General features: G+C 40.4%; 1 protein-coding gene across 3 annotated transcripts; it reads left to right on the forward strand.

Moving 5' to 3' along the window:
* Positions 1–165: 165 nt before the first annotated feature.
* On the forward strand, positions 166–23,387 carry LOC114159113 (calcium-independent phospholipase A2-gamma-like). 3 transcript variants are annotated; one of them, XM_028041218.1, is made up of 10 exons: positions 167–352; positions 587–1,835; positions 2,379–2,528; positions 3,568–3,719; positions 3,876–3,970; positions 4,848–5,019; positions 5,500–5,557; positions 5,662–5,856; positions 17,074–17,269; positions 20,836–23,387. In XM_028041218.1, the coding sequence occupies exons 2-10, from the start codon at positions 654–656 to the stop codon at positions 21,102–21,104; spliced, it is 2,469 nt and encodes an 822-aa protein (XP_027897019.1). In that variant the 5' UTR covers positions 167–352; positions 587–653; the 3' UTR covers positions 21,105–23,387. The 3 variants fall into 3 exon arrangements, with proteins under 3 accessions (XP_027897037.1, XP_027897019.1, XP_027897028.1); XM_028041227.1 differs by having other exon boundaries at positions 168–352; positions 773–1,835; XM_028041236.1 differs by lacking the exon at positions 17,074–17,269 and having other exon boundaries at positions 166–352; positions 20,836–21,046.
* Positions 23,388–24,849: the final 1,462 nt, after the last annotated feature.

Raw genomic sequence — 24,849 nt, forward strand, 5'->3', positions numbered from 1 at the left:
CTCTGAGATTAATCACCAAAACTACATTCCTTATACTGTAACTAAGGTTTTAGCCCCTATACCCGTCCACTCACCACTAAATAATGTGGGGCAATTTTCTCAACCAATCAGTGACTTCCTTTTATGGGCCAAGTTTTATACAGCCAATAGAGAAGCAGATAGAGCGTCACGTGAACGTTGTTTTTCTTTCGACGGTCACCCCGTAGTCATTCTGGAAATAGTCCGGTTAAATAACGTCTAATGTAGTCGGACGGTGGTTATGTTTAAGTGTTAAAGCTAAACAAGCGAGGGCGACACAAAGAAATAATTATGGGATGTTTTACCTCATTGAGACGGCAGCATAAGAAAACAGGTATGAGTTGTTATGGCTCGAATGGCCTCTATGAAACTAGCAAGTTGCGCTAAGCTAGTATCTGATCTGCAGTTGATTTCAACTGTTAGATTTAATCTATTTCTCCCGATAAAAGCGACAAATTCTCAAACATGAGTTTCATTATCTTACCGTTTCGTCATTATTTGCCTCATTTCTGTTTTCTTTTTGTGCTTTTTTTCCCCCCATCTGTGCTTCTTTGTTGTCCATTTGCAGGTTAATGACAGTACGTGTAGCTCTAATATTTCATCGGAAGGTGTCTGTCTTCTTCCTCTGACACAATATGAATCATAGATGGGGCCCAAATATCTGGGTGAAAATAGACAGAGCATCTTCTATATGTCAGACTCCTTCTCGCAGGTCGGCGGCTTTACTGCTCTTGTTTGGTACCTCCTCCTGTAGGATCCATGTGCAACAACCTGTTGGCTACCTCAGCTTGAGGCACTTCCATCATCTGAAGACCAGAGGCAGGAAGACATGGATCTTTAAAGCCAGCCAGGTCAGGCAGCGACTTGGACTTCACACCAGCTCCCTGTGTTTGAATACTTCAGCTTCCAGGTGGCCTGCGGGTCTGAGCCAGCACATGTCGCGGGTCAAGAGTACTTTGGACACAGTTTCAAAGGCTGTAAGTGGGACGCATACACAGCTTTTGTCCAAAATCTCTCGCCTCAAACCAAAGGAACAGACACAGCTCCTGGCCAGTGTTGAATCTACAGCAAAACCTGAGGAAAAGGCAATCACCCCCACTCCTGCTCCCACTGTATCCACTACACCCAGTTCTTCTGCACACACTGGCCTCTCTATTTCTGCAGCTGCATTTGATGGGAGGACCACTGCTTCCACTACTCCCGCTGGTTCTGCTCAAGTGATTGTCACTGTGCGTGACGTTAGTAATAAAAAGCTGAGACGAGTTGCTCCCACTGTCAAAGCTACTAAGAAACAGCAGGAGGAGGAGCTTCCTGCACCTCAGAGTAACAATGGGAACAAAACCACTACTTCCAAAGAAACTCCAGGACTTTTCCATCCTAGCACATTTTCAGCCAACCTAGATGAGACCTACAGCTACTTGTCTCATCACATCAACTCTTACTTTGGCAGCGGAGCAAAGACTCAGGACAAGAAAGGCGACAATGTCGACAACAGCCCACCTGCCTCTCAGCCTCAGCAACCCTCCGACCTCGTACCTGTGTCCGATAAAGCCGACTCCGCCGCTTCGGTCACCCTGCCTTCCTCCAAGAAGAGTTTGGGACAGTACTTGTCCTATTCTGCTCCCACTGTGCAGGCATTTGTTGGGAACTATATTGCTCCTCTTGTCCCTAAATTCAGAGCGGGAGAGTCTAAAAGCACCACAGTGGAGGAGAAGAAACCTGAGGCTGTGACAGTGAAACCGACTGAAAGCCCGATTAGCAGAGAGCAGACTGCTGCAGAGGAGAAAGCTAAGAAACTTCTGCTCCAACGGGAGAAGGTAGGTCAGCAACAAACGTGTGTTTTATGTGAGCAGGGTACTAATGTTAAACTTTTGTGTGTTTGGAGTCAAGGTTCAGATGCTGTGTGTGTGTTAGGTTGGATATTTACCTATAGTTAAGTAGAATATGATGCCCATGCATGATGGTTGCGAGTATATTGTTGCTGTTTACAGTGTCTCAACCCTCCACCCCATCCCATCACTCTGTATGTCAGCTGATGGTGTGCTTACATCGTCTCTCAGTTCTGAGAATCTGTTTTCAAAAATAACCCCTCCCAGACATTCTGTACACATGCTGTAGATGTGAAAACACTAAACAGCTAGTTATAGCAAAGTGAAGTTAAAAAGCTGTGAACAGATGAAATTGTTCATATATTCTTCATATATTAATTTAAATGTTTTCTACTGAAAACAAAAACCAAACTTCTTGGTAAACAATAATAAAAAAAAGTAATTTATTACAGGCCACAATTTTAATTCATGTGTTGTGATATCTATATAACACACCACAAAATTGAACAGTTCCCCCCCCTCTCCTCTCAGATCATAGTCAGGGTGAGTGTGGACAACCGTACCCGGGCTCTGGTCCAGGCTCTCCACAGAGCATCAGACGTCAGGGTCTACATCAGCAGGGTGGAGGACTTAAGTTACCATCTGCTGGAGTTTCCAGAGACCCGTGGTGTAGCAGTCAAGGTGAGGGATCAACAGTCCATCTTCTTTTCCCCTTGTTAGGGCCTGTTGATGCTTTCGCAAATGTTTGTCTAGCAAAGATTACTCTGATTTGCTTTTAGGCTTAGTGAATGAATTCACTCGTTCCGTGTAATGTGACATTTATCTGTTCATCTTTTTGTCATTAAAGTGTAAATGAATATTATAACACTCACCATAGCTTTTTTGTATTAAACACAGATTTACTGTATTTTAATGTTAGTCTTGAAACACAATAAGAAATGCCCAACTGATCTAAAATTGTATTGATTTAAAAATAAAACTGACGTGAACTCTACTGAAATTGTTTTTTTTCTTCTATCTGCACAGCTGGATGAGCAGTATTTTATACGGGTTGTTTCTGTTATTTATTATTCTGCCGCTATGTGAAGAGTTCCACTTATTTAGATTCATTTCACTGCTTTGTGTTGTTTGCTGAACTGCAGTGTGTCAAAATAAGTTTACTGTCATTTTATATGTATACAATAATCATTAATGTTATCAGTTAGTTCAGGATATCATTGGGAGAATATAAGAAACCGTCTATGGATATTGTGATCTGTCATTGTAATTTAAATGGAATCTTTGGGTGTATGGCAGGCTGTACTAACATAAAATTGGCTTCACCACACTTTCTTGAACTGTAATTACAGATGTAGGGACATTTCAAATGATAAATCCAGTGACACCATTTGAGATATGAAGCTGATTTGTTTTTTTTAAAACAGCCTGCCATACTGGGTACACATTGCTAGTGTATTTGTTTGGCCTTTAGAAGTGACTTAATTCTTCCTGGAGTAGATTTAACAAGGCCTCAACATTTTAGTCTAAATTTACGTGATAACACCACACAGATCTGGGGTTATCATGATGTGGCTGTCCTGTTCCTCCACCTGTTCCTTCTTCTGGGCATCTCTATATTTGATTTTGTATAGCTTGTCCATCCATTTCTGTTCATATAGCACCAAAGTTGATAAGCAGCATCTTTTGGCTCTCTCTTCTTCTCCCCTTTCATGTTTGCCAGGAGAAGGTCATTCCTTGTCTGCTGCGTTTAGAGCAGGCCAACGACCCGGGCTTAAGGGCTGCAGTCAGAGAAGCTCTTGCCTTGGTTGGCTATAATAAACCTGTAAAAGGCCGCGGGATACGAATCCTGTCCATAGACGGAGGAGGTTTACGGTACGGATTTAGCTGTTTTTCTCCTTCTCTTTGCTGCTGAATATGTGTCATGCATCAAATAGTGCATCAAAAATAACTAAATATTCAACTGTCCAGTCAGTGCTTTCCTGTTTGAATAGACCTTCTGCTCCTGTGTATCTGACATTATTCCTTCAGGGGAGTTCTTGCCCTTCAGACCTTACAGAAGCTGGAAGCCCTGACTGGCAAACCCATCCATGAACTGTTTGACTATATTTGTGGTGTCAGCACAGGTATGTTGTCCTTCTGCCCTATTTCACCGTGTGCAGACTGAAAGCATGTTGGTGGATTATGAAAGCAGAGTGCGACACTAAGAAGGGTACTGGCTGAACTGGCAGTGCAGATCACTAAGTGACCCATTTGTGGCTCGGCTTTTGTTTAGACCTCAGTTTCCCTGACAGCAATGGCCTCGATGTTTAAACGTGTTCAAACATTACATAAAGCAGTGAAGTGACGCTTTGCCACACAGTTGGATGTTAGGCCAGTGTCAGCATTATCTTGTTTGATGAATTGTAGTTCACACAGATAATTTGACAGGCGTATATTCTGTAAGCAAATCTCCAGAATGTTATTAAAATTTACTGGAAAGATTAAAATTGTAAAATGTTGAAACCATTTTTAAATTGATCTACTATTGAGATAGTTTTACTATGCTATAGTAACTGAAAATGCCACAAGAGGGCGCTGTGGACCTTTTTCAGACTTCTTCTATGTAACGCAGCAGATTGAACACAAGCGTTTTATAAGCTGAGCACTGTTTTTAAGGTTCTTTCAGCCTTAATCTCCAACAGTTGGAGGAGTTATTGTACTTGAAGACTTAATGCATGTTGACAAATAATAATGCGGTATGTGTGCCAGATAAACTATGCTCATTTAAAGCTCATCTCAACCACATCTGCCCAGTTTGATTCCCCACATTATTCTTGTAGATCTAAATCTCTTCTCTCACAGTTACAATGTGCAATTTTAGCTGTGTAAGTGAACATTTAGCTTGGCTGTTGTTCTTTATTTAGGATTTAATGCAGAAGCTTTTTTTTTATTATATACGGTCCAGCATCATATTTCAGTCTAGTCCTCTTTATTTAATGGTTTTATGTGTTTTTACCTCAGGAGCTGTCATAGGGTTCATGCTGGGTGTGATCCAGATCCCTGTGAAAGAGTGCGATGATCTGTACCGGAGGCTGGGCTCAGACGTTTTCAAGCAGAATGTGATTTTAGGCACCGTGAAGATGGGCTGGAGCCACGCTTTCTATGACAGCGAAGCGTGGGAGAACATCCTCAAGTCAGTTTCAATGCTGTCGTTCATCGTTGAGTAAATATTGTTAGAGTTATTTAGAGTTAAAATGGCATGGCAAACTTTTTTTTTTCTTTTAAATCTTCGCAAGTCTTATTGGTTGACACTGAAGAGCTGTGTTGTTATTATTGATTGGCCATAAAATCAAATAAAAAATGGTGAGATGATTCCTGAATGAGTCGCCGTAAAATTAGGTCTATAAGCCAGTAAAAAAAAAAAAAATTCTTTTAATTATAATTCTTTGTGCTGTACAAAGGGCTAGAGGCACCGATAACCTTGTATTTTTTGAACTCAAGAAGTCAAAATTGATCAAAAGTTCCCCCGACTTTCTGAAGTTCTTTTAAAGTTTTTCTTTGACACCTGCAAAACGGGATAAAAAGCATAAAACAGACAAAATCTATAATTTAATAGTTTTGTATGTAACAAGCTGAATCTGAAGAAAATTGACATGCTGTCATCCCTCTGTAGGGAGAAAGTGGGCTCCCACATCTTAGTGGAGACGTCAAGAAATCCTGATTGCCCCAAGGTGAGCGCTAGATCTTTGTATTCTTCTCTCCTGTTAGTCCTGCCTTCTTTTTATTAGCTTCACACTCAAAGAGCCACATCTGTTGATGTTTTCTAAACCTACAGGTGGCAGCTGTGAGTACCATTGTGAACCAGGGGCTTCCTCTGAAGGCGCACGTCTTCAGAAACTACAACCTGCTGCCTGGGGTGCGCTCCCACTACCTGGGGGGCTGCCAGCACCAGCTGTGGCAGGCCATCCGTGCCACGTCAGCAGCCCCCGGATACTTCCAGGAGTTCAAACTGGGAAATGATCTCCACCAGGTCAGACACATAAGCTAGCAGAGCAAATACTGGGCATTTATCTCTCGTGTTCCTTACAAGAAATCTACAATTATAGACATTCGGTTCTTTATTACCTGCACATTTGAGATGATTTCACATTTAATTGGCTCTACATTCACTCGGCGTGCATACATTTAGTGGTCCCAGACAGTTTTAGCTGCTCGTAATTAGAAACAACATATTGCAACCTGAGAAACCACTTACGCTACTTTTTATGCAAAGCAAATAATTACAGAAGCTGTTAAAAATGTACATGCATTAAAGCAGAGACGTCTCTTTCCTCACTGTGCACCACATCCTCTGCCGGCTGACCTTTTCTTGGTTTCTTCCACTTCTTGTTCCTATGAAGGTTCGATTTTAGCAATCGAGTTTCGAGTTTCAAATTCATCCTGTATACAGTATTTTTCATCTGTGCGACAACACAGCAGCAGTCCTCTGCTACACACTACAGAATTTATTGTTGGGCTGCCGAATTAAAATGCTTTGAGCATTCACGGCTGAGGATGAAGAAATGGAAGGATTTCAAGCAACCTAATGAGAAAAATCCTCTGCACAGTAAGAGGGAAGCAGGAACTTTTTTTTATTTTTCCAACAGTGTTTATTTCCAGTCAGCTGCATTTTTACTGGAGAGTGAGGCAGCAGAGTCGTTGTGAGGAACACTTAAATCCATCATCTGCAGCAAAGTGGGATGCATTAGCCAACAGAAACCTAACGAAGCACCTTTCTACTTTAGCATTTTACTGATCAATATGCGCTCCTCCTTCACTCTGAGCTCAGACAGAACACAAGAATGATGTTTGTTAAAAAAAATTTAAAAAACACCAGAAAGGACTAGTAAAGCTACTGCCTTAATGTGTTCAAAATTGTACTCATAAGTTGTTGCAATTAGAGATAAAAAGCAAATAGAGGCAAAATCACTGTTTTCAGCTCCTCTTTTGGTACCTCATCCGACTGTCATTCACAGTATAGATGTAATTGTTGCATCAAAGGCCATAACGAGCTTCAGCAAGCTGCGACACTTCTAATTGGAAGCCAGGCTTGCCGTATATGTGAATTGGCAAGTGCAGGGTGAGAGAATGAAAGAGACTCGTTGATGAAAACCCACCTATAGCGGGAGATTTCCCCAGCACGCCATCTTCCAGGTTTTCCTCTACTTTGAGCTGCATAATTTATCCCGACCGCTGCGTCCCCCTGCTCACACACCAGCAATTTGCCTGCTGCATTTGCTTTGTTGGAACGAAGAGACAGACTGTCTAATTATGGAATCGCTTTTACAAACTCTGTTCGTTTACAGATGCCAAGAAACCTCACACTGAGTGAGCTTGAGGCGGCGTTGGCAGTTTAGACCATGTGCAACAAATCTGACATGTAAAATTAGTTCATTGGTTATCACCCATAAATGATAAGAAAATACTTTAAAGTTCCAATTCGCATTCTCTGTGTGTAGGTTTGTAATTGAAGCATATGCTATTTTATGTCGGCTTTGTCCTTGTTTTGTTTTAACGCTTTTTCAGTGACTCACTATTGAGTCATCAAAATTGGCCAAATTTTTCAAAATGGAAACCTTTGCGATTTGCAAATGCCTGTCCATTGAGCGTTTTGTTATGAGTTTTCTAAAAGAAAAATCAGATCAAGATTAAGGTAGAGATACACCAAACAACAGCTGTGAGTGATTGCTGACTTGATGGGCAAGGATGAAAAACAAATTCTTTTTCTGTTCAATCAATGCAGCAACTTTAAGAGCTCCCTCCATTTTCTGCCTACGCTACTGCTCTTTTTTGGGGGGTTGAATAAAATCCCCCCAAAATTAGAGAAAACTAGAAAATTAGAGTCAGTTCCTGACGTATTATGGCAGGTAAATTTTCTGGTGGTCTCAGAACTACTGTCTCTATCAAACAACAATTTTTAAGTTGGATTTTAATGGTTAGACCAATAAGATGGTTGCAAATCTGTATTGGCAAGGAAAAGTCCGATTGATACACCTCCAGGTTCGGGACGTATGCTTTGATAAATAAATAGGGACGGATTCAAAACCAGTTCATCTGTCATTTTGTCATTTGTTGGTTAATGTTTGTACAATCAAATTTATAATTAAAAGAAAATTTACACATAGAAATGTTAAGGTGTTGTAGTCCATACCAGACATTTGACCTCAAAGTGCTCTTATTTTTTTATATAGAGCACTTTGAACTTCCTTGTTGCTTAAATATGCTATGCAAATAAGCTTGATTCATTGACTGAAAGAAAACCAGAAAGAGGCATGGACACTTTTGTAAGGTACTTTACATGAGTGCTAATCTGATGCAAAAGCTACAGAGGCTTAGCGATTTGTAAAATAGCTTTCTCATTAATGCTGTGATTGTTTTTGATGAGTAAATAGGGATTTATCTTGCCCCCCCCCATCTGAAAACAAATTTTGTTCATTAAAGCAAAGAAGCTAAGAGAGGGTTTTACTACAGGTAAGATAAAATGTAATTTCCTTTTAACAGCACACAGCCTTGAAACTATAAACCACCTCTTTAAATTTTAGATTTAATACTAGTCAGAGAGTAACATTCTCAGAATAAAATAAATTTGTAGTTATATCAATGGTTTCCACAGTTTAGTATACATATTCATGTCCGTCCAGTTTTAAATGCCATCCAGTCGGATGACTTTATTTACTGGCTACTTGAAGCCATTGACGAACACAACATGCTTTCAGTATGATGTCAGGATTCCCTAGAGAGACAGTCATCTCAGTCTTTCCCATTACCACCCACAGACTTTTTCTTCTAATTCAAGCCCCAAACAATCACCCTGTTGTGCGGGCGAGCGCTGGAGTCGGTATGCCGTGTGCAGACGACCAACCATTGGAAATCTCGCCCTGCGTCTGAAGCGAGTCGACGGTTTGTTGGCGTTTCTGTGAGCCTGCAGGCTCGTATGTAAATCTGACGGAGCCTCAGCTGTAGTTTCCGATCAGTGACGTTGGAGAAATTGTAACTTGGGGCGAGACTTTTGAAGCAGAGCAGCTGTGGCTTTATCAAAGCCTCACCCTCAGATGCCGTTTCTTTAGAAGGGATGCTTTCTGTAGGGATAAGGACGAAAAAGAGTGATGAAAACGAGGTGATGAAAGGAAGGAGGAGGACTATGTTCCACATCAAGTCTTTCAGTTATCGCAGCCCTAAATAACACAGAAGTACAAGACCTCAGGCGCTTCACAAAGGATGCTACGGCATGCGTGGAATGGCGAGAAGGACCCAGTCGTTCCGCCTAGTTACCATGGTATCTGTTGAGGCGATGGAAAGGAATGGGGGAAGATTGTTTTGTGCCCATCTCTGCCAGCATTTGGCAAAAAAGGCATTAAACAAGTGACCACTGACACCCCCCAGTGTGACCTGATGAGAGCCCCAGCAGGCCACCAGCTGTAAATGGACTAGGTCAGATCGCCGCTCTCATTCTTTTCCACTAATGAAGAGCAAATTTTAAACATTAGCTCAAGAAGACATTAAATCTGGCTGCTTGGAGCAGAAAGAAGAGAGTGTTACATAATCAACTTTTCTAAAAGGCCAGCTGAAGAAATCGCAACCTTTTCGGAGCTCTGTTTTCACTTTTTTTTTCTCTCTCTCTCTTTTTTTAAGACCTTTCAGTGTGAATCTTTTGTTAACAAATTACACATTCAGTCCCACAGTGAGGAGAGCAGGGATGTAAAATTCAGGAACAGTAACACGGGATCCTTCTGGAAGCTGTTATGTCTTAGCTGTCCTGTAATTATCTTTAAAAGCTTGGCTTTGAGGGTAGAGCTTAAACATTTTAGCCCTGCTGCAGAGAACTTTCTCTTTATGTTTGTGCCCAAAGGAAAAAAAACGGACTTACAGAAAAAGCTATAGGAGGTTTTAATGCTATCAAGCAGACCTTTATCTGATTAAATTTCACACAGAGTGCTTTTGGATTATGTTGTTAATTACAGATGAACCTTTGGGATATATGGGGTGAATGTACAGTGCATTGCAAAAATATTTCCAGCCCTTAAATCCTGTCACATTTCAACTACAAGCTTCATTGTGTTTTATTAGGATTTTATTTGTTAGATCAATATAGAGTTAGATAGATTTATGGCCCAAGTCTGGCTCAAAATTTGGGCTGGGCGGGCCAACGTTATTTGTTTGATGGTCGGGTCGGGCTACACTACATACAGCACAGAGAAGCTAAACGACAATATATAAACGAAAATATAAAGATGGAAACATGGGCTTTAATCATTTCACATAATAATCTAAAAGGTGTGCCACGCATATGTATGTATTCAGATACCTTCAATTAAAATTCAGTGCAAACAATTGCCTTCAGAAAGCACTAAGGGTAAATAGTGCTCACCGGTGTGTAATTAGATCTCAGTATAAATCTACCTGTTTTCTAATGATCTCTGAGGTTTGCTGGAGCACATCAGTGACCAAACATCATTGTGAAGACCAAACAGAGAGGTTCTGGGTAAATTGGTGGGGAATTGGTTTTGTTATGAAACAATATTGAAAACTTTTAACGTCTCCTGGAGTGCGGTTCAATCTTTCGTAGTGTGGCGTAAACTGAAATCTACCAAGACATGATTGTCCACATAAACTGACAGGCTGGACAAGGAGATATCTACACCTCAGGTCAATTATATAACTGCTAGCTGTACTCTACAAATCTGGCTACAATGGAAGAGTGGATATAAATACATGTGGATGTTTTTGCTCGTGTTCAGACACGTTTGTGGATTAGACTGGTTGGCTGATTATGCAGACTCTGGTTTTTAATAGCTCTCGCAAATCTTCTACTCTGATAGTACATCAAGCAATGAGGAGAGAGATTTTTTTTTTTCATCTGCGCCTCCAGATGTAATTCTCCAGGATAGTCCACAGCTTTAAATCTTCAATTTGAAGTTTATTGAAATCCAAGTCTGTGCTCAATATGAGAAGAGCATGGAATTAAATTCATATTGTAAAGTAGGCAATCATTACATGAGCTCCATGCTGTTATGCAGTGAGGACATAAAGGAGTAACTGAGCCAAATCAATCTGAATCACTCCACAGATTTTCAGTTCAAGCTGAACGAGCACAGCCAGCAAATCTGATTAATCGTTTAATCAGAAGGTGTTTGTGAATTCAGAGTATGTCCAGGAAAGAGCCTGTCTCACTTATTGTGTCTCCCTGAGGCAAAGTTGAAACATCTACAAATGGATTCCTCCTCTGTTTAGAGCTTGAGAGAATGATTTGAACCTTACCATGACCTTTGGCGTCTGTGAAGCTAAAGGCCAAATGGAGAACTGGTCGGTGTAATTATATAATATGGCATGAAGACCTCTCACTTGACCTGTCCACCACATTGGAATGATACTCTCATAGATTCTGCTCTCATTTTTGCTTTTCACAATGGAGTCTTTCATTGTGGTTTGGATTCCACTTGACCAGGGGAATTTCCTAAAGTCTCAGGTTTTTTTTTCTGATTACATACAAAATACACCAGGATTGGGAATCTTAAGCAACCCTATGATTCAGTTACCACTCAGAGGGCTACGATGAGATTATAAATGGATTATTAACGTAACAATAATCCTTCCCCTCCTTACCCCGAAATAACACAACAACCAACAATCACATTCTGTTTATCTCTAATAATGTAGAGGCAAAGACACTTTAGTTAAGCAAAAAAGAACAATAAATACTTCAGACAATAAAATTTAAACAATAAAATCCACAAAACGTTTGTACCAGCAGCTCCGACAGAAATGCTTATTTACGTCAGCCCATTTCAAACTAACATCGACGGCTGACCTTCTTCACAGCTAAACAGCGAATTCTACTTCTCTTACCTTATCTGACATTCCTCTGCTACTTGCACTTATAATTCATTTATAGCTGTATTTGTTGGACTCTCAATCACTTTTCTCTATTGGAGCATGCAACATTTTGTTCATAGTGATTGTCATGACTTTGTTTTCATCTTTAAGTGAGGGGCCGTTAGCACTCTTTGAGTCTTCCAAAGAGCGCCTTCCGCAGTTCTGAACAATCCTAGAGGGTTACTGTTTTAATCCTCTCCTGGGTTATGGTGAAGCCTTGAAATCATTTGCTCAATTGTCCTTTTCTCGAAAGGTAGCAAGCTACTGCTAACTGTTTTTTATTTCCACCTGTGGGACGAACCGTGAAAAATAGTTTCTGATGTACAGTATGTTGTAATTCTGAATATTTCATATTTGTTTTGCAAAGCTTGAATTTGGCTCAAGACATACTTTCCTCTTCAGTAGGCATTGGGTGAGAGGTGGAGCACTTCCTTGATAGGTTGTTCATCTATGACAGGGCAACATAGACAGCCAGGAACGCACCCGCTCTAGGGTCAATTTTAAGTAACCAATTACCCAACATGCATATTTCGGGACTGTGAGTACCCGGAGAAACCCCACAAGGGAGAACATGTAAACTCCATTTAAAAAGACCCTCAGCCGTGACTTGAGCCATGCATCTTGTTGCTTATTAGTTTTATGACCCAACAGTAATTTTAATAACAGGTTTGAGAGACAGGAGAAGTTTATAAAACACTAGAGGCCTCCACCAGCGTGCCAGAGATCCCACTCAGGACATAAAGGGAAAGTGCCCACTGGTTCTGATTTGTGGTTGCTTCTTCAGCTCAACTGTGTCTTTGACTCAGAAACGTATCTGGACAGCACTGCTTTAGTCAGCCTACGGGGGTCAGTTACAGACCGGACTGTGGTGGTCATTTTGTCATCTTGTTGAATTTTAGCAGGGCTCGTGAAGTCTGAGGGTAAGCAGGGTGTCATTGGAAATAAAACAGTCAAAGGTAAAGGGTCAGTTCACATTAAAACAACTATTTTATTACTAAGCCACATGTAATGACATTGACGATTTCTTGCACAATAAAGTGCAATAGAGACTATTTTGAATACTTAATTATCTACTATGAAATGAAAAAAAGCCTTTTGTGTACAACAGTCAGGTTGTGAAAGATATCAGTGGATGTCCAAGGCTTATGTAACGCTTCTCTAATAATCCCCTAATTAACTATGAAAAAGGACTCTCATTTGTGGAGCTTCATTGTAAATCATGGCAGAGCTCAGTGGCCTGTCCTGTCCCTGTCAAAGAAGCCCAGAGGAGGAAGTATAATGACCACAGCTCATTTTAGTGGAGCTGTGACAAGAATGCCACACCAGACACACAATGTAGTTTCACTTCATTAAGGCTTAAACAAAAGGTGTCTTCATCTTTCTCTTTTGGCTGGTAAGACAGGAGTTTACCCACACTTTAGAGTGAGCAAGAAATTGAGAAATAGAAGCTGAGTGGAGAGGATAAAGTTTTCTGTCCCAGTTAATGTGAGTTGACATACTCTGGGCCATGAAATTACTTTTTCTGATCCTGAAGATAGCACCTCTTTCCCATTCAGCTCAGGCCTTCAACTCTGAGGCAGCTTAAACAGGCACAATGAAGATAAGCTGTACAAAATTAATGAGAACTGATAGATTTTTAAAAGGAGTGCATGCGACATCATGCAAATGTTCAGGCATTGCTTGTGGACATCTTAGCAGGGCAGGGCTACAGATTTAACTGAGCTGATCTCCAAATGGCATAAAGCTCAAAATGAAACATTACTTTCACAAACTGACTATCTGTGGATTATTGAACTAGCCTTGCTGCTGTTTGTGTTCCCATAGACACTTTGTCTCTTTATTAGATTGTAAGAACTACAGCTTTCACACAGTCACAGCATGAAAAGGTCAAAGAATGCAAATTTCTAGGTTTTATGAATTATCCTAAAACCTTATTCCAACATTCAACAGCCATTAACTTCTCTAAAAAGAAACAATAATACTAGAAAAAAATCATACTGGCAAATGAAATTGTGTAAGTTAGTAAACTTTATTTATATAGCACTTTTTACAGGTCAGAAACCCCAAGGCGCTTTAGAAGACGACTTGGTAAACTTCACATTGACATGCGGAACCAAACTTTCTGTTTGTGAACAGCTTGTTGGAGCATAGTTATACTTGAGACTCTATAAATACTGCCTTTGTCTACTTGTCTTCCTCTACTGCCGTAGCAGTAGTGTCCATTTTGAAATCTTATATTTGCTGCAATTGTTGATAAATGAAACATAGTCTCCTAAGTGTAGACCTCCCACTTAAGACAAAAAAAATGTATGTGCAGTTTTAGTTATTTGTTGATACGTCCATTGAACAAGCAGTGGAGAAAATAGTAAAACTAACATTCCCGACCATACAGACAGTTTTGGGGGGTTTAAAGCATCATTAATTATTGTGACAACAATGAATCTAAGTTTTTATCATGATTAGACATTTAAAATGATAAATGATACGTTGTACGATAAATGCCCCCCTCTGCCTTTAGAAGGCCACAGGATAATACCAGGCTTGCTTTGATCCTCTTGAACAATAATTGCCAACTTCCTACAAAAAGCAAGATATGCAATCAAAACAAAGCACTGGGTGTTTCAAGAAGTTGCGTTTCAAAGTTGGAATTTCTCTCAATTTGATAGAAATTGAACCTCAAAGGAGCAACACATCCATCAGAGAGCAACGTCTGACAGGAATGAACCCTCCGAGGACTTCTATCTTGTGACACATGGCAAATTGCAGTTTGAGCAGCTTTAGTCCCGCAAATCCGTATAGATGGAAGCAACTTCTGCCTCGCGTCACGTTGCTGTTTTGACAGGCAGCTGGAGTTTGAACATTTTGCATGCATGGCTCATCTGCAGATCACTGTGATAAATTCATCATTTCTAAATTCAATGCAGCAAATCCAGCAAACAGATTTTTCTGCATCTTCCATGGTGGTTTGGTATCCTTAAAGCTGACTTGTTACTTCATGGTACAGTTTTTAAAAAAATGCAAGATTTGAATCTACTGTATGTGTAATCGATAAGTTGGAAAAAAAAAAAGGATGCTCTGAATTGTTCAAGCAGGTGTTTTGCAATGGCGGCAACATTCGACCATGAATGCTGTAATGTTGCTTGCCTTGGCGCACGGTGTGAAACGAGCCACTGTTCCTCTGAAGCTGCCCTCCGGCCATCAACACGGTGAGGCCATAACTGGACCCGGGCTGCTGCCTTAATTGACACAGAGTTCAGAAAATGGAGCCTCACACAGCGCGAGTTAGTGATAAGAAAACTGCTTAGTTGTTTTGTTTCCAGCTGGGTTTGCCTGGTGCCCGCTGCAGTAAGTCACGCTTTAGTCTCCATCAGGAGCATTTCCAATCCAAGCATTTTCCCCCTTTTCTCCAATTTCTTTCTGTCTTTCTTTGCCAGGCGAGCTGCCGCTGCTGCATAATGATGTGCTTTGGACAAATGTCCACCTCAGCAGTTCTGCTGTGCTTTGTGACAGAGTTAAGCCCTCTTTGTGCGACTTTTCTATATCAGCCTGTTAGACCAATTCTCTGTCACACTGGTTTGCTTTAGAAGTGTTAACTAATGTGTAGGTTTATTTAGAAATGACTCATGCAGTATGTTTTGAAAGGAATGATTTCTATCAACTACTAAGATGTTAGATGATGCAATTTAAATTCAGAAAAAGAGACATACTCATCCTTAGTCTATTTTTGAACGTCTTTTTTGTACAAAGACCAGAATATCATGAAACTAGGCAAATTACAATTCATAGGTTACATTTGAAGAAAAAGGAGCACATTTTGACTCGCATAGGGACTGAAATAAATACAGATTCCATTGTCCTCTGTATTTACAGTATTTGCGTCCCTGGTAAATATGTTAGGTCCTTAAAAATAAATGAACTTTTATGGCATAATCAGCATAATCTCACACTAACAAATTTACTGCAGGCACATGACCTCACTAGTTTTCCTCCTCATTGTGCATGGATTTACTTGAGCCTAGTCCTTTCCCAACTTCTGAAGATCAGCATCTACTTTGCTCTATTAGCATTCTCTTTTGTGAGCATCTTAAGGTGTAGAAATTGGCCCCCGTGGCACAAGTTTAGACCAAGGGAAACAGGAAGTTTTGTGTATCATTTCCTATTACAAGATTAGAGTTTTTTCATGTTGACTCAATGTGATATTACAATGCAGTAATGTAGAAACAGATGCTTCATCATTACAAACGTAAAGGCTAAATCTCTGCAACATTTATAAGTGATACTACACTGATACTAATATATTGTATTTAAATAAATCTTTACAAGGAGTGGCAATAACGGCAGAGTGAGCTCTAAAAGAATTTTCATGTTTTATATTGATTGGCTTAATGCAGGGTATTGCATGTACACTATAAGTCCATGATAAATCAAAGCAGACATCATTATGATGCATTATCTGTAATCATTATGAAAATGTTAACATGCAAACAGTAGCAAATAATCCAAGACCCTTGTGTCTGGGCCATGTTGACCATCCCCCGTCTGCTATGCTGTTGCATGTGTATTTGATACTGTGTCCAATCTTAATGTTATCTGTGCCGTCGTTGCTGTTTTCCTGATATTTGTACAAATACAAGTGTCTTTTCAGGCAGTTCAAATATTCTTTTCTACTTTCTATACCCTCACATTTTCTGCAAATGTGTAAGTGTGTTTTTGTTAGACCTTGAAACAACCTATGTTGACACACCCACATAATTATACACATCGACTCAAAGCAAGAATGCTCTTTCGATCAGACATCCACGTATACCAAGTCACATGAGCAAGCACTCTTCCCTTTGCTGTGTCCCAAGACACTAGGGGGCCCCTGCGGCTCCCCACTGCCCCCCGCCGGGCCTCTTTAATGAGGACTGGCCCTGGTGTGTTTGATCCTGCTGCCAGTTCGCAGCCCTGTGGCCCCATCAGCCTCATGCCTATTCAACAATCCCCACAGCCTCTACAGTAACTCCCCCATTGCCTTGGGTACAGTATGGATCCAAAGCAAAAGCTCTCCTGGGCGCCTGTTTGATATCAAAGCTAGCTGAGATGAAAATGTGGAGAAGGAAGGGTTGGAAAAAAAAAAAAACTCAACAGTTTAGCTCTGTTTTTTGTAGATTTGCAAGCAGCTCCTCAGCTGTATAATGGAGCTTCTTTTAAAGTGGTTAAATAAAAAACAAGTCTCTTGACTTCAAGAATCTGTTCAGGCTTTTGAATCTTTACCACTGATTAATTGGGTTTTGCTTCTGATCGTCTTGTGATATCCGGTCTCAAACACAGGACTTCTTGTGTTTTTGCTTAGGATGGAGGTCTGCTGATTAACAACCCAACCGCGCTCGCAATCCACGAGTCTAAGTGTTTGTGGCCCGACACGCCGCTGGAGTGTGTCGTTTCACTCGGCACAGGACGCATCGAAACCGCCAGCAAGACCAGCGTCACTTATACGAGCCTCAAAACGAAACTTGCCAACGTCATCAGCAGTGCCACAGATACTGAGGGTAGGTGACACAAAATGTCAGAAAAACAAATCTTAAGTCGGACAAAAATTTGAATGTATTGTCCACACATTACGTGCTCTAGAATAGGATAAATTATTTATTTTTGTTTATTTTTTTTGTATTGCAAAATTCAAGGACAAATGTATATTACAATGAGACATATTCAATTTTTTCTATTTCCAAGAAAATACAACAAAACCAAAATATTAAAGATTATAAAAGTTCTTTAGATTAACATTTTAAAGCAAGCTTTAAAGGGAACCTATTGCCATACTGTTTTACATTATATTTATGCATTGACTTGGGGGAGGTGAGTTGAAAATGAATTTTGAACACTGTATGGTTTCCCTTCCACTTTCCAATTATGCACTTCTCTGCTCTGCCCTGTTGCAGGCATGTCAAACTAAAGGATCCTAAGAAACATCTGGCCCACGATACAATTTCATAAATACAATTAATAGATTATTAATGGGTCACCAGAAGCTTTGTAGCATTTACACCAATCACACTACATATCCCATTATTCACCACAACAGTTGCCCACAGCTCAAGCTGCACCTGATGTGTCAAATGGCACTTTCCCGCGTTGCCAAATAGTGACAAACCCAGTCAGCCTTGCGAGGTTCCCAAGTGCACATTTTGCTGATGAGGAGTTTACTAAGTTTGCACAGCACCGCTGACTTTAACACAATCTGAAACTGTTGTGCAGTGGGTTTTATAGAACCGCAGTGCAACAAGGTAAAGTGAGACTCTGAGCCTTCCACGTAGCTTTAACCCTTTATGCCTGAGACGATACCCCATCTCCACATTCAACCTGCTCAAAAACGCGACATGCTTGGCAGCATGATATGCCTCTGAGAGCAACTATTCTCTGTAAGGAAGGCGAAGCAGATGTGCACTTCCAATGTATTCTAAGCGATTCCACACCACGACATAAAAAAAAAATCAATAAATGACGCCAAGCATGCTTCTCGGAGGAAGCAAAACATCTCTGTGTTGAGACATTGCTGGCATTGTCATGTTTTTTGTCAGGTTTCTCCCAGGTTTTTCATAGATGAAATATATGTGGCACTTGCTTGAATCGATTTATGTGTGTGACATTTCTTCCATCTGCTCAGATTTATTATTCTTGTTAAAACACATTTATTTTACATTTTTGAGTGAATGTTAATCCTGTTTGACCAGGACGTAGCCCATGTTTAATGTTTTCTTCGCCCCTTTAACAGATTTAATTTTTGGTATAGCCCATAAAACCTCAAAAAAATACATTGAAGTTTGAGGTTGTATTGGGACAAAAAGTGAAAACATTCAAGGGGCCTGAATCCTTTTGTAGCACACTACATTTTGTAGTTTTGTAGTTGTAGTGCAATGTCTAAAATTGAAGATAGAAGACCTTTAGGACATATGCACAAAACTCTTTTTCCCCTACAAATTTTGGTGTTGAAAAAGGACTGCAGTTTATCTTTGTCCAAGATGGATCCCACTGTGGCCCTGTGAGGCTGCAGCCTCTTAATGTCCTTATCACCTCTCGACATGGGTACTTCTGCCGTGCCTAAATTTGGCTCACCCCGTCCCTGTTGATGCTGTGGTGCAGTGTGTGACCCAGTTGCTTCATTGCACTTTTTTCCCCTCTATATCATCTTGTCAGCTGGCTCTTTTTTTTGCCCTGAAACCAGCCAATAAATTATAAAATATATAATCTGTCACAGATTTTTATTTATTTCTCTATTTTTTTAGGGTTTGTCTTCAAGGCCCCTGCTTAGTCAGATAAAACTAAACATGGTGTGATTACAGCCTTTTATGGAGCAGACTTTAACTTAATGGACAGCACAGTTCTGAGCGCAGTGTGGCATCGCTCTGAATGTTAAACATGTCTTGGAAAGCTGACCTTGGGTCAGATTTCTCCTGAGACCACTGGTCACTCTTAACCCCTTGCAAATTCTTTGTTGTGGTACTGGGAAGTGAAGGTAGGCTGTTTGTGAACTCATTAGGATGCTCAGAGTGTCCTCAGCTCTGCATAAGGAATCCTGGCTTGGATCCAGTTGTAATGTTTATGGAAACTCTTTGTATTTTGTGACCGATGCTTTTGTTAAAAACGTGCCATGTTGTTTCTTAAAGGTCCCGATCCTTGACTGCAGATGAAAACTTATACTTTTTAGAGCTAGTGGATGTGTGTTTATATATTAAATAAGTAATATGCCACAGTGCTTACATTTGAACTTTTTCTGCTGATGGGAAACCTTGGTTGCTCTGTACTGTTTCACACAGCACTGTCTGATAAAATGTCAGCTTTGGTCTCATCTGGTCAGAGCACGTTTTTTCACACCTCTGTTGTGGCACCTACACGGCTTGTGGTAAACTGCACACAAGATTTCTCCTGACTCATTTCAGTGATGGCATTCTCCTAGACACTTCCCATAAAGAACAGCTTTGTGGCCTGCACAACCCCAAACCTGTCTGTTACCAATACCCTTCCTTGTGCCCTTATTTCTTTCCCCATTTGTCTTTGTTTTCTTCCCATCTTTGTATACTATCGCCATTCCTTTCTTGTGTCACTCAATATTGCTTGTATCAGTTTCTCCCTTCCTTGTGCCTTTCCTATCTTTACTTTCCATTGTCCCCTTTCCTTTCTTGTCCTTCCCTTTTCATTCTCTTTGTCCTTATTTTCTTCCTTGTGTCCTTCCTTTGTTCGTTCTTTCCTTCTTGCCTTCCCGAAAGGATTTGGATTTGGTCAGCTTTAATTTTGCTAGAGCTTTTGGAGAGTCTGTTGATGCTTAGGATGTACAGACCACCAACTCAACCTCACAATCGCAGATCCATTCATGATTAAAGATTCTGTTTAAGGGCGTCAATAATCACACAGTGTGAACCCGACTTAAGCAGCGCTAATCCTTATAATATAACGGTATCCATTTGAACCTTTTAATGATTGTTCTTGTTGACATGTTCCAAGCTGTCAGTGTAAGGTACTAATCAGTTCAAACTAATATACTTTGACCTAGCGAGCTGAAATGTTTGCTAATATTATTTTGTCAGGGTTAGACTTATTAAGACTCTTTGGTTTTGACAACTAAAATAAAGTCAAGAGAACTTTCCGCATGTTTTCCCAATGAAATGCTAGACTTTTGCAAAACCTCGGAGGAAAGCGGTTTCGATAATGGTTTCCTGACATTTGGGGGGAACATGTACAGAAATACGAACACAAATCTTTCTGGATCCATTAGGTGTGTTTACACAGTTCCCGCCCCCCCCATTGCTTGTTCGCTTGAACTGAAAAGCTGTTGATTTTAAAACCAGTCATGCAGTGCAGATGGAGACAGCTATGGCAGATAAGTCGAGCATTTTCTCTTGGACCTACCTCAGGCTTTCAGCTCCAAGTGCTCACTGAGTGGCACATCTAACTCTGTCACAGTCCTGACAGACAGAATTTGGCTTCGCTTGCACTTTTCGCACCAAACACAGCTGTTGAATATTTGTACATACTGAAGCTATTACCAGGTTAATTAGTGTGTGCTTACTATCCTGTTAACTTGTGAGGCCTCGCTCTGTGTGCTTCTGTCCCCCAGAGGTTCACGCCATGCTGGACGCCTTCCTTCCTCCCGACACCTACTTCCGCTTCAACCCCTTCGTGAACGAGGAAGTCCCCATGGACGAAAGCCGGCTTGAGAAGCTCAACCTGCTGCAGGCTGAGGGCCTCCGTTACCTGGAGAGGAATGAGGAAAAGCTGAGGAAGGTCGCTCACATTCTCACCCGAGAGAAAAGCTCCATCCAGAGGGCGACCGAGTGGGCCAGGCTCAGGGCTGACATGTACAACGGCCTCTCCTCAAAGCTGTAGAAACAAAGGGAAGTGACTTTTCCCAACCCAAATCCTCCACACAATCTACATTTAACATTACGTCATGTTACCGTGGTTACCGTAGCATAGTTAATGTCTTTTTTTTTTACCAGTAGCTGTAAAAAAAAAAGGAAAGAAAAGGTAAACAGTGTGAGATGCATATAAAATGCCAAACGCCTTCTCTACTCACCAATACTTTGATAGATATTTTACTGTTGATGTGCCAACAGCTCTAGCACGTCCCACATAAGCAATTTTTACTGCCAACAATTTTGGCAGGGAGCATTTATCTGTGTGTATCACTGATGAAGTGTGATTTTTAAATAAAAAATTTGAAGTTTGAGGAAATCCTCAAATATAAATCAGAGCAACACTGTCAAGATTTAGATTTAGAGGCGCTATGCCTGTTGACTTCCCTCCTTAAATTAGTGTAAGTGATATGAAGCCAAGGCCACTAGAGAATTGGCTTCAATTAAAATAAAAACTTGATTACATTTAAAGCATAGAAATTACAAAGCTTGATAGTTTTATGCCCTTTGGGTGTTATTGCTAAATTACACTAATATCCCTTGTTGCAAATTTGCAAAAGAATAATTAAGCTACTTCTACACAGTCTCATGTTACAGTTGAATAAAGCAGCTAAAGCAAATGTTTAGAAAATATTTACAGCTTCATATAATTTTAGCAGTTATAATATTTCACGTGAGCACTTTTTAATTATTAACTTTCTTTCTTTTAAAATGTCCCATTTTTTAAAAGTAACCTGCCAATACTGATTTTTACTCCAGTTTCTCTTCCAATAGCTTAATTACCACCGTTTAAAGTATTTTTTTAGGCTTCCAGCAATGAGCAGTTATTAAATATTGATATTTCAGCAGCAGGTTTCTTTAAAGTATACAAGCTGGAGAGCAGTTGCTATAAAGTAGGGTCATACTAATTTAAAACAAAGACAACATTGATTTAAGTTGTCAAACGTTGGTTAGCATAATTTATTAGCGACTACCGTGGTTACCATTAGTAAACCAACACTTTCTGTGTCTACTTCCTAAAAAAATATATATGGTTACTTTAAAGTTTCCAAAAGGCTGCTAACATTTCCAAACGCACCATATTCCATGACAGAGGCCGAGAGCTCAAAGGGATGAAACCGAGCACCTCTGTTGGTTGAGCACAACTAACCAACATCAACCGTGGCAGCAGCCTCCCCAGAAACTTTCCTTTCCTTCTGAACACCTTTTGTGCTTCATCTGACTTTATTCTTCCCTCTGTAACAACTTCAACACCAAAGAGTGTTGCCGTTGGCGCAAACTAGCAGCATGTGGTGCCGCTCAGAAAAACATTGGAATTTGGTTTTTCTTGATTAAAATAGGCCAATTCTGGTAACTAGCCAATTTCCTGGTGCAGCTGTATTTCAGATAACCCTTTATGACGGTAAATACACAAATCTGTGTTGGTGATCACGCAGAATGTTTTGTGTGATGTTTTATGTGTCAAGAAACGGCTCGTTTTGTTATAACTGTAACTGTCTTTCATTTTTGTGAAAGACAGTTGGTCAGGGTCAAGCTGAGGTCCTGTGCTGCAGGTGACATTTCCCAGTTGAAATGACTAAAATTTGCACAATGCAGCTATGGGTAAATCGTGTGTGTGACACAAATAGTAGATGAGGGTCAACCTCAGGCATTACAAGTATTACAAATGTGTTTCTAATATAAATAAGATGTTGTATAGAGAATAAAAATCACAGATATGTTATTTAACAGAGATCCAAAGCAAGTCTGTCATATTGTTATCGTGTCGTTTTAACTTTAGAGTATTTAAAGTTGTTTCAAACACTTTTCTATTGACTGGGTGTTTGGTTCTGCTTACATGTTGTGCTGTCTTCAGCTTGCCCTTTTTTCTTTGATGCCTCTCTCGCCTCTCATCTAGCTTTGTCGCAGTTTCTTCTCGCCCGTACTGTAATGTTTTCTGAAATGATGCAGCTTGTATCTGAAGGATTGTATTAAAACAGATGTGTTTTTTGTTGTTGTTGTTGTTCTGCTGTAATTGATTTGCAACAGTGGAAAAATGGGTCTCTTCTGTTTGCCGCTGTATAAACAGCAGTCGTCCATTTCCAGACCCAACCAGGTCAAGCATTGTGTAACCGACAGAGTCACTCCCTGAGGGACCCTGAAGTAAGATGGCTACTGATACCGTCCTAATTGTTTTAATTTTACCGTCCATCTCGTGTTGGTCCAGTGTAAATGCTGTTTGAGAATATAATTAAAACAATTCGCTGAACCATAATGCATCCCGCCTCCTCTAATTATTTGAAGATAAGCCGATTCTGATCTGAGTAAAGCTGCAGTTTCACCCTCAGCTTGTGGATCATCTCAGGAGAAATGTATGTATTAAGACTGTAATGTAGGTTCATAACATCGCCCTTTTGACTCAAGATTCAATGCACTTCTGATTCTGATTTGTCCAAACGACACCACAGTTGCATTCTGGTCCAAATAGGTTTTTTCTTTTGTCTTTTGTTTCCTGCCTTAACTCAAATGTGTGTTGTAGAGGCACGGGTGTGTTTGTCAGGGGAATGTAATTTCACTGCTCATCCCTGAGCTACCTGTCATAAAATGGAGAAAGGTGAGGCACGTTGTCTGCAAGGCTTTGCTCAGGCAACTGGATAACAGCTCGACCCAGTGATGGATCGCGTTTCACCCCCCAGCATAAACTCTGCTCTCCACCAACTGCTTACACTCATGGAAACACGAGGACGGCCTCAGAAAGAAGTGGATGCAAGAAACTGCTTCAACGACGCTCATAGGAGGGAACGTCCGCAAACTTTTTGTCTGAAATTTGTCAACGGTGAAAAGAGGAGAAAATAGTGTTGACTCTTATTTTTGTTTTAACTTGACTTTAAAGGGCCATTACGGTTATAGGATTCCCAAATAAGAGGCACTTTAAAGAAGCAATGTGTAACTTTTACTTAAAAATAAATATTTTTTACATATTTTTTTAATACTATTTTGCTATGTAATGACAGTCTGAGACATATATAATCTTCTGTTTTCTCCCTGTGGACCTGCTGTGAACTGAAAAAAATATGCTGCTCCATCAGAAACAACCAATCAGAGCCAGGTGAGGATCTTAGCACTGTCAATCATCCTCGTGTACACTGCTCACATCCTCCCCCTTTGCTCTCTGCTAGGCGACAGATGGTTCACCACAACAGAGGCTGCCAATAGCACGGCCACCAATGACAACGGATAAACTGTAAGTTATTGTTCCACCACCATCCCATTGAGCTGCTGCTAAATATGTTGATAAACGTACAAATAAGGAACCTTTGAAAACAATCTTTTTCTGTCTTTACTGCAGGAGGACACTATCTCTGAAGCTCTCTTTCCATCTGCTCTCTACACATAGAGTATCTACCTTTCTTCTCCCCCTAACTTCTGCCAGCTCCCCACAGGACCAACCTGTCCTGTCTGTTTAATTTATTATGTGTTTTTTTTTTTTTTTGTGGTTTTGTGAATCCTGCACAGTTAATAGCTGTTTTAAAAGAGCTTTAGAAATAATATTGACATTTACATTAGCACTGACCTTTGTCCCCTTATTCAGAGTCTTCACTCTTAACTGCTCCACTCCACTTTCTACCTCCTAACATGCTTTCTCGCTAGTCCACCAACAGTAATCCAATATCCTTCCTTTCATCCTTGGCCAACAGCACTGGAGGCAGTCATTGTTCAACCGGGCCTCGACCGAG

This window comes from Xiphophorus couchianus, chromosome 2 (assembly GCF_001444195.1).
Source record: "Xiphophorus couchianus chromosome 2, X_couchianus-1.0, whole genome shotgun sequence".
Taxonomy (NCBI): domain Eukaryota; kingdom Metazoa; phylum Chordata; class Actinopteri; order Cyprinodontiformes; family Poeciliidae; genus Xiphophorus; species Xiphophorus couchianus.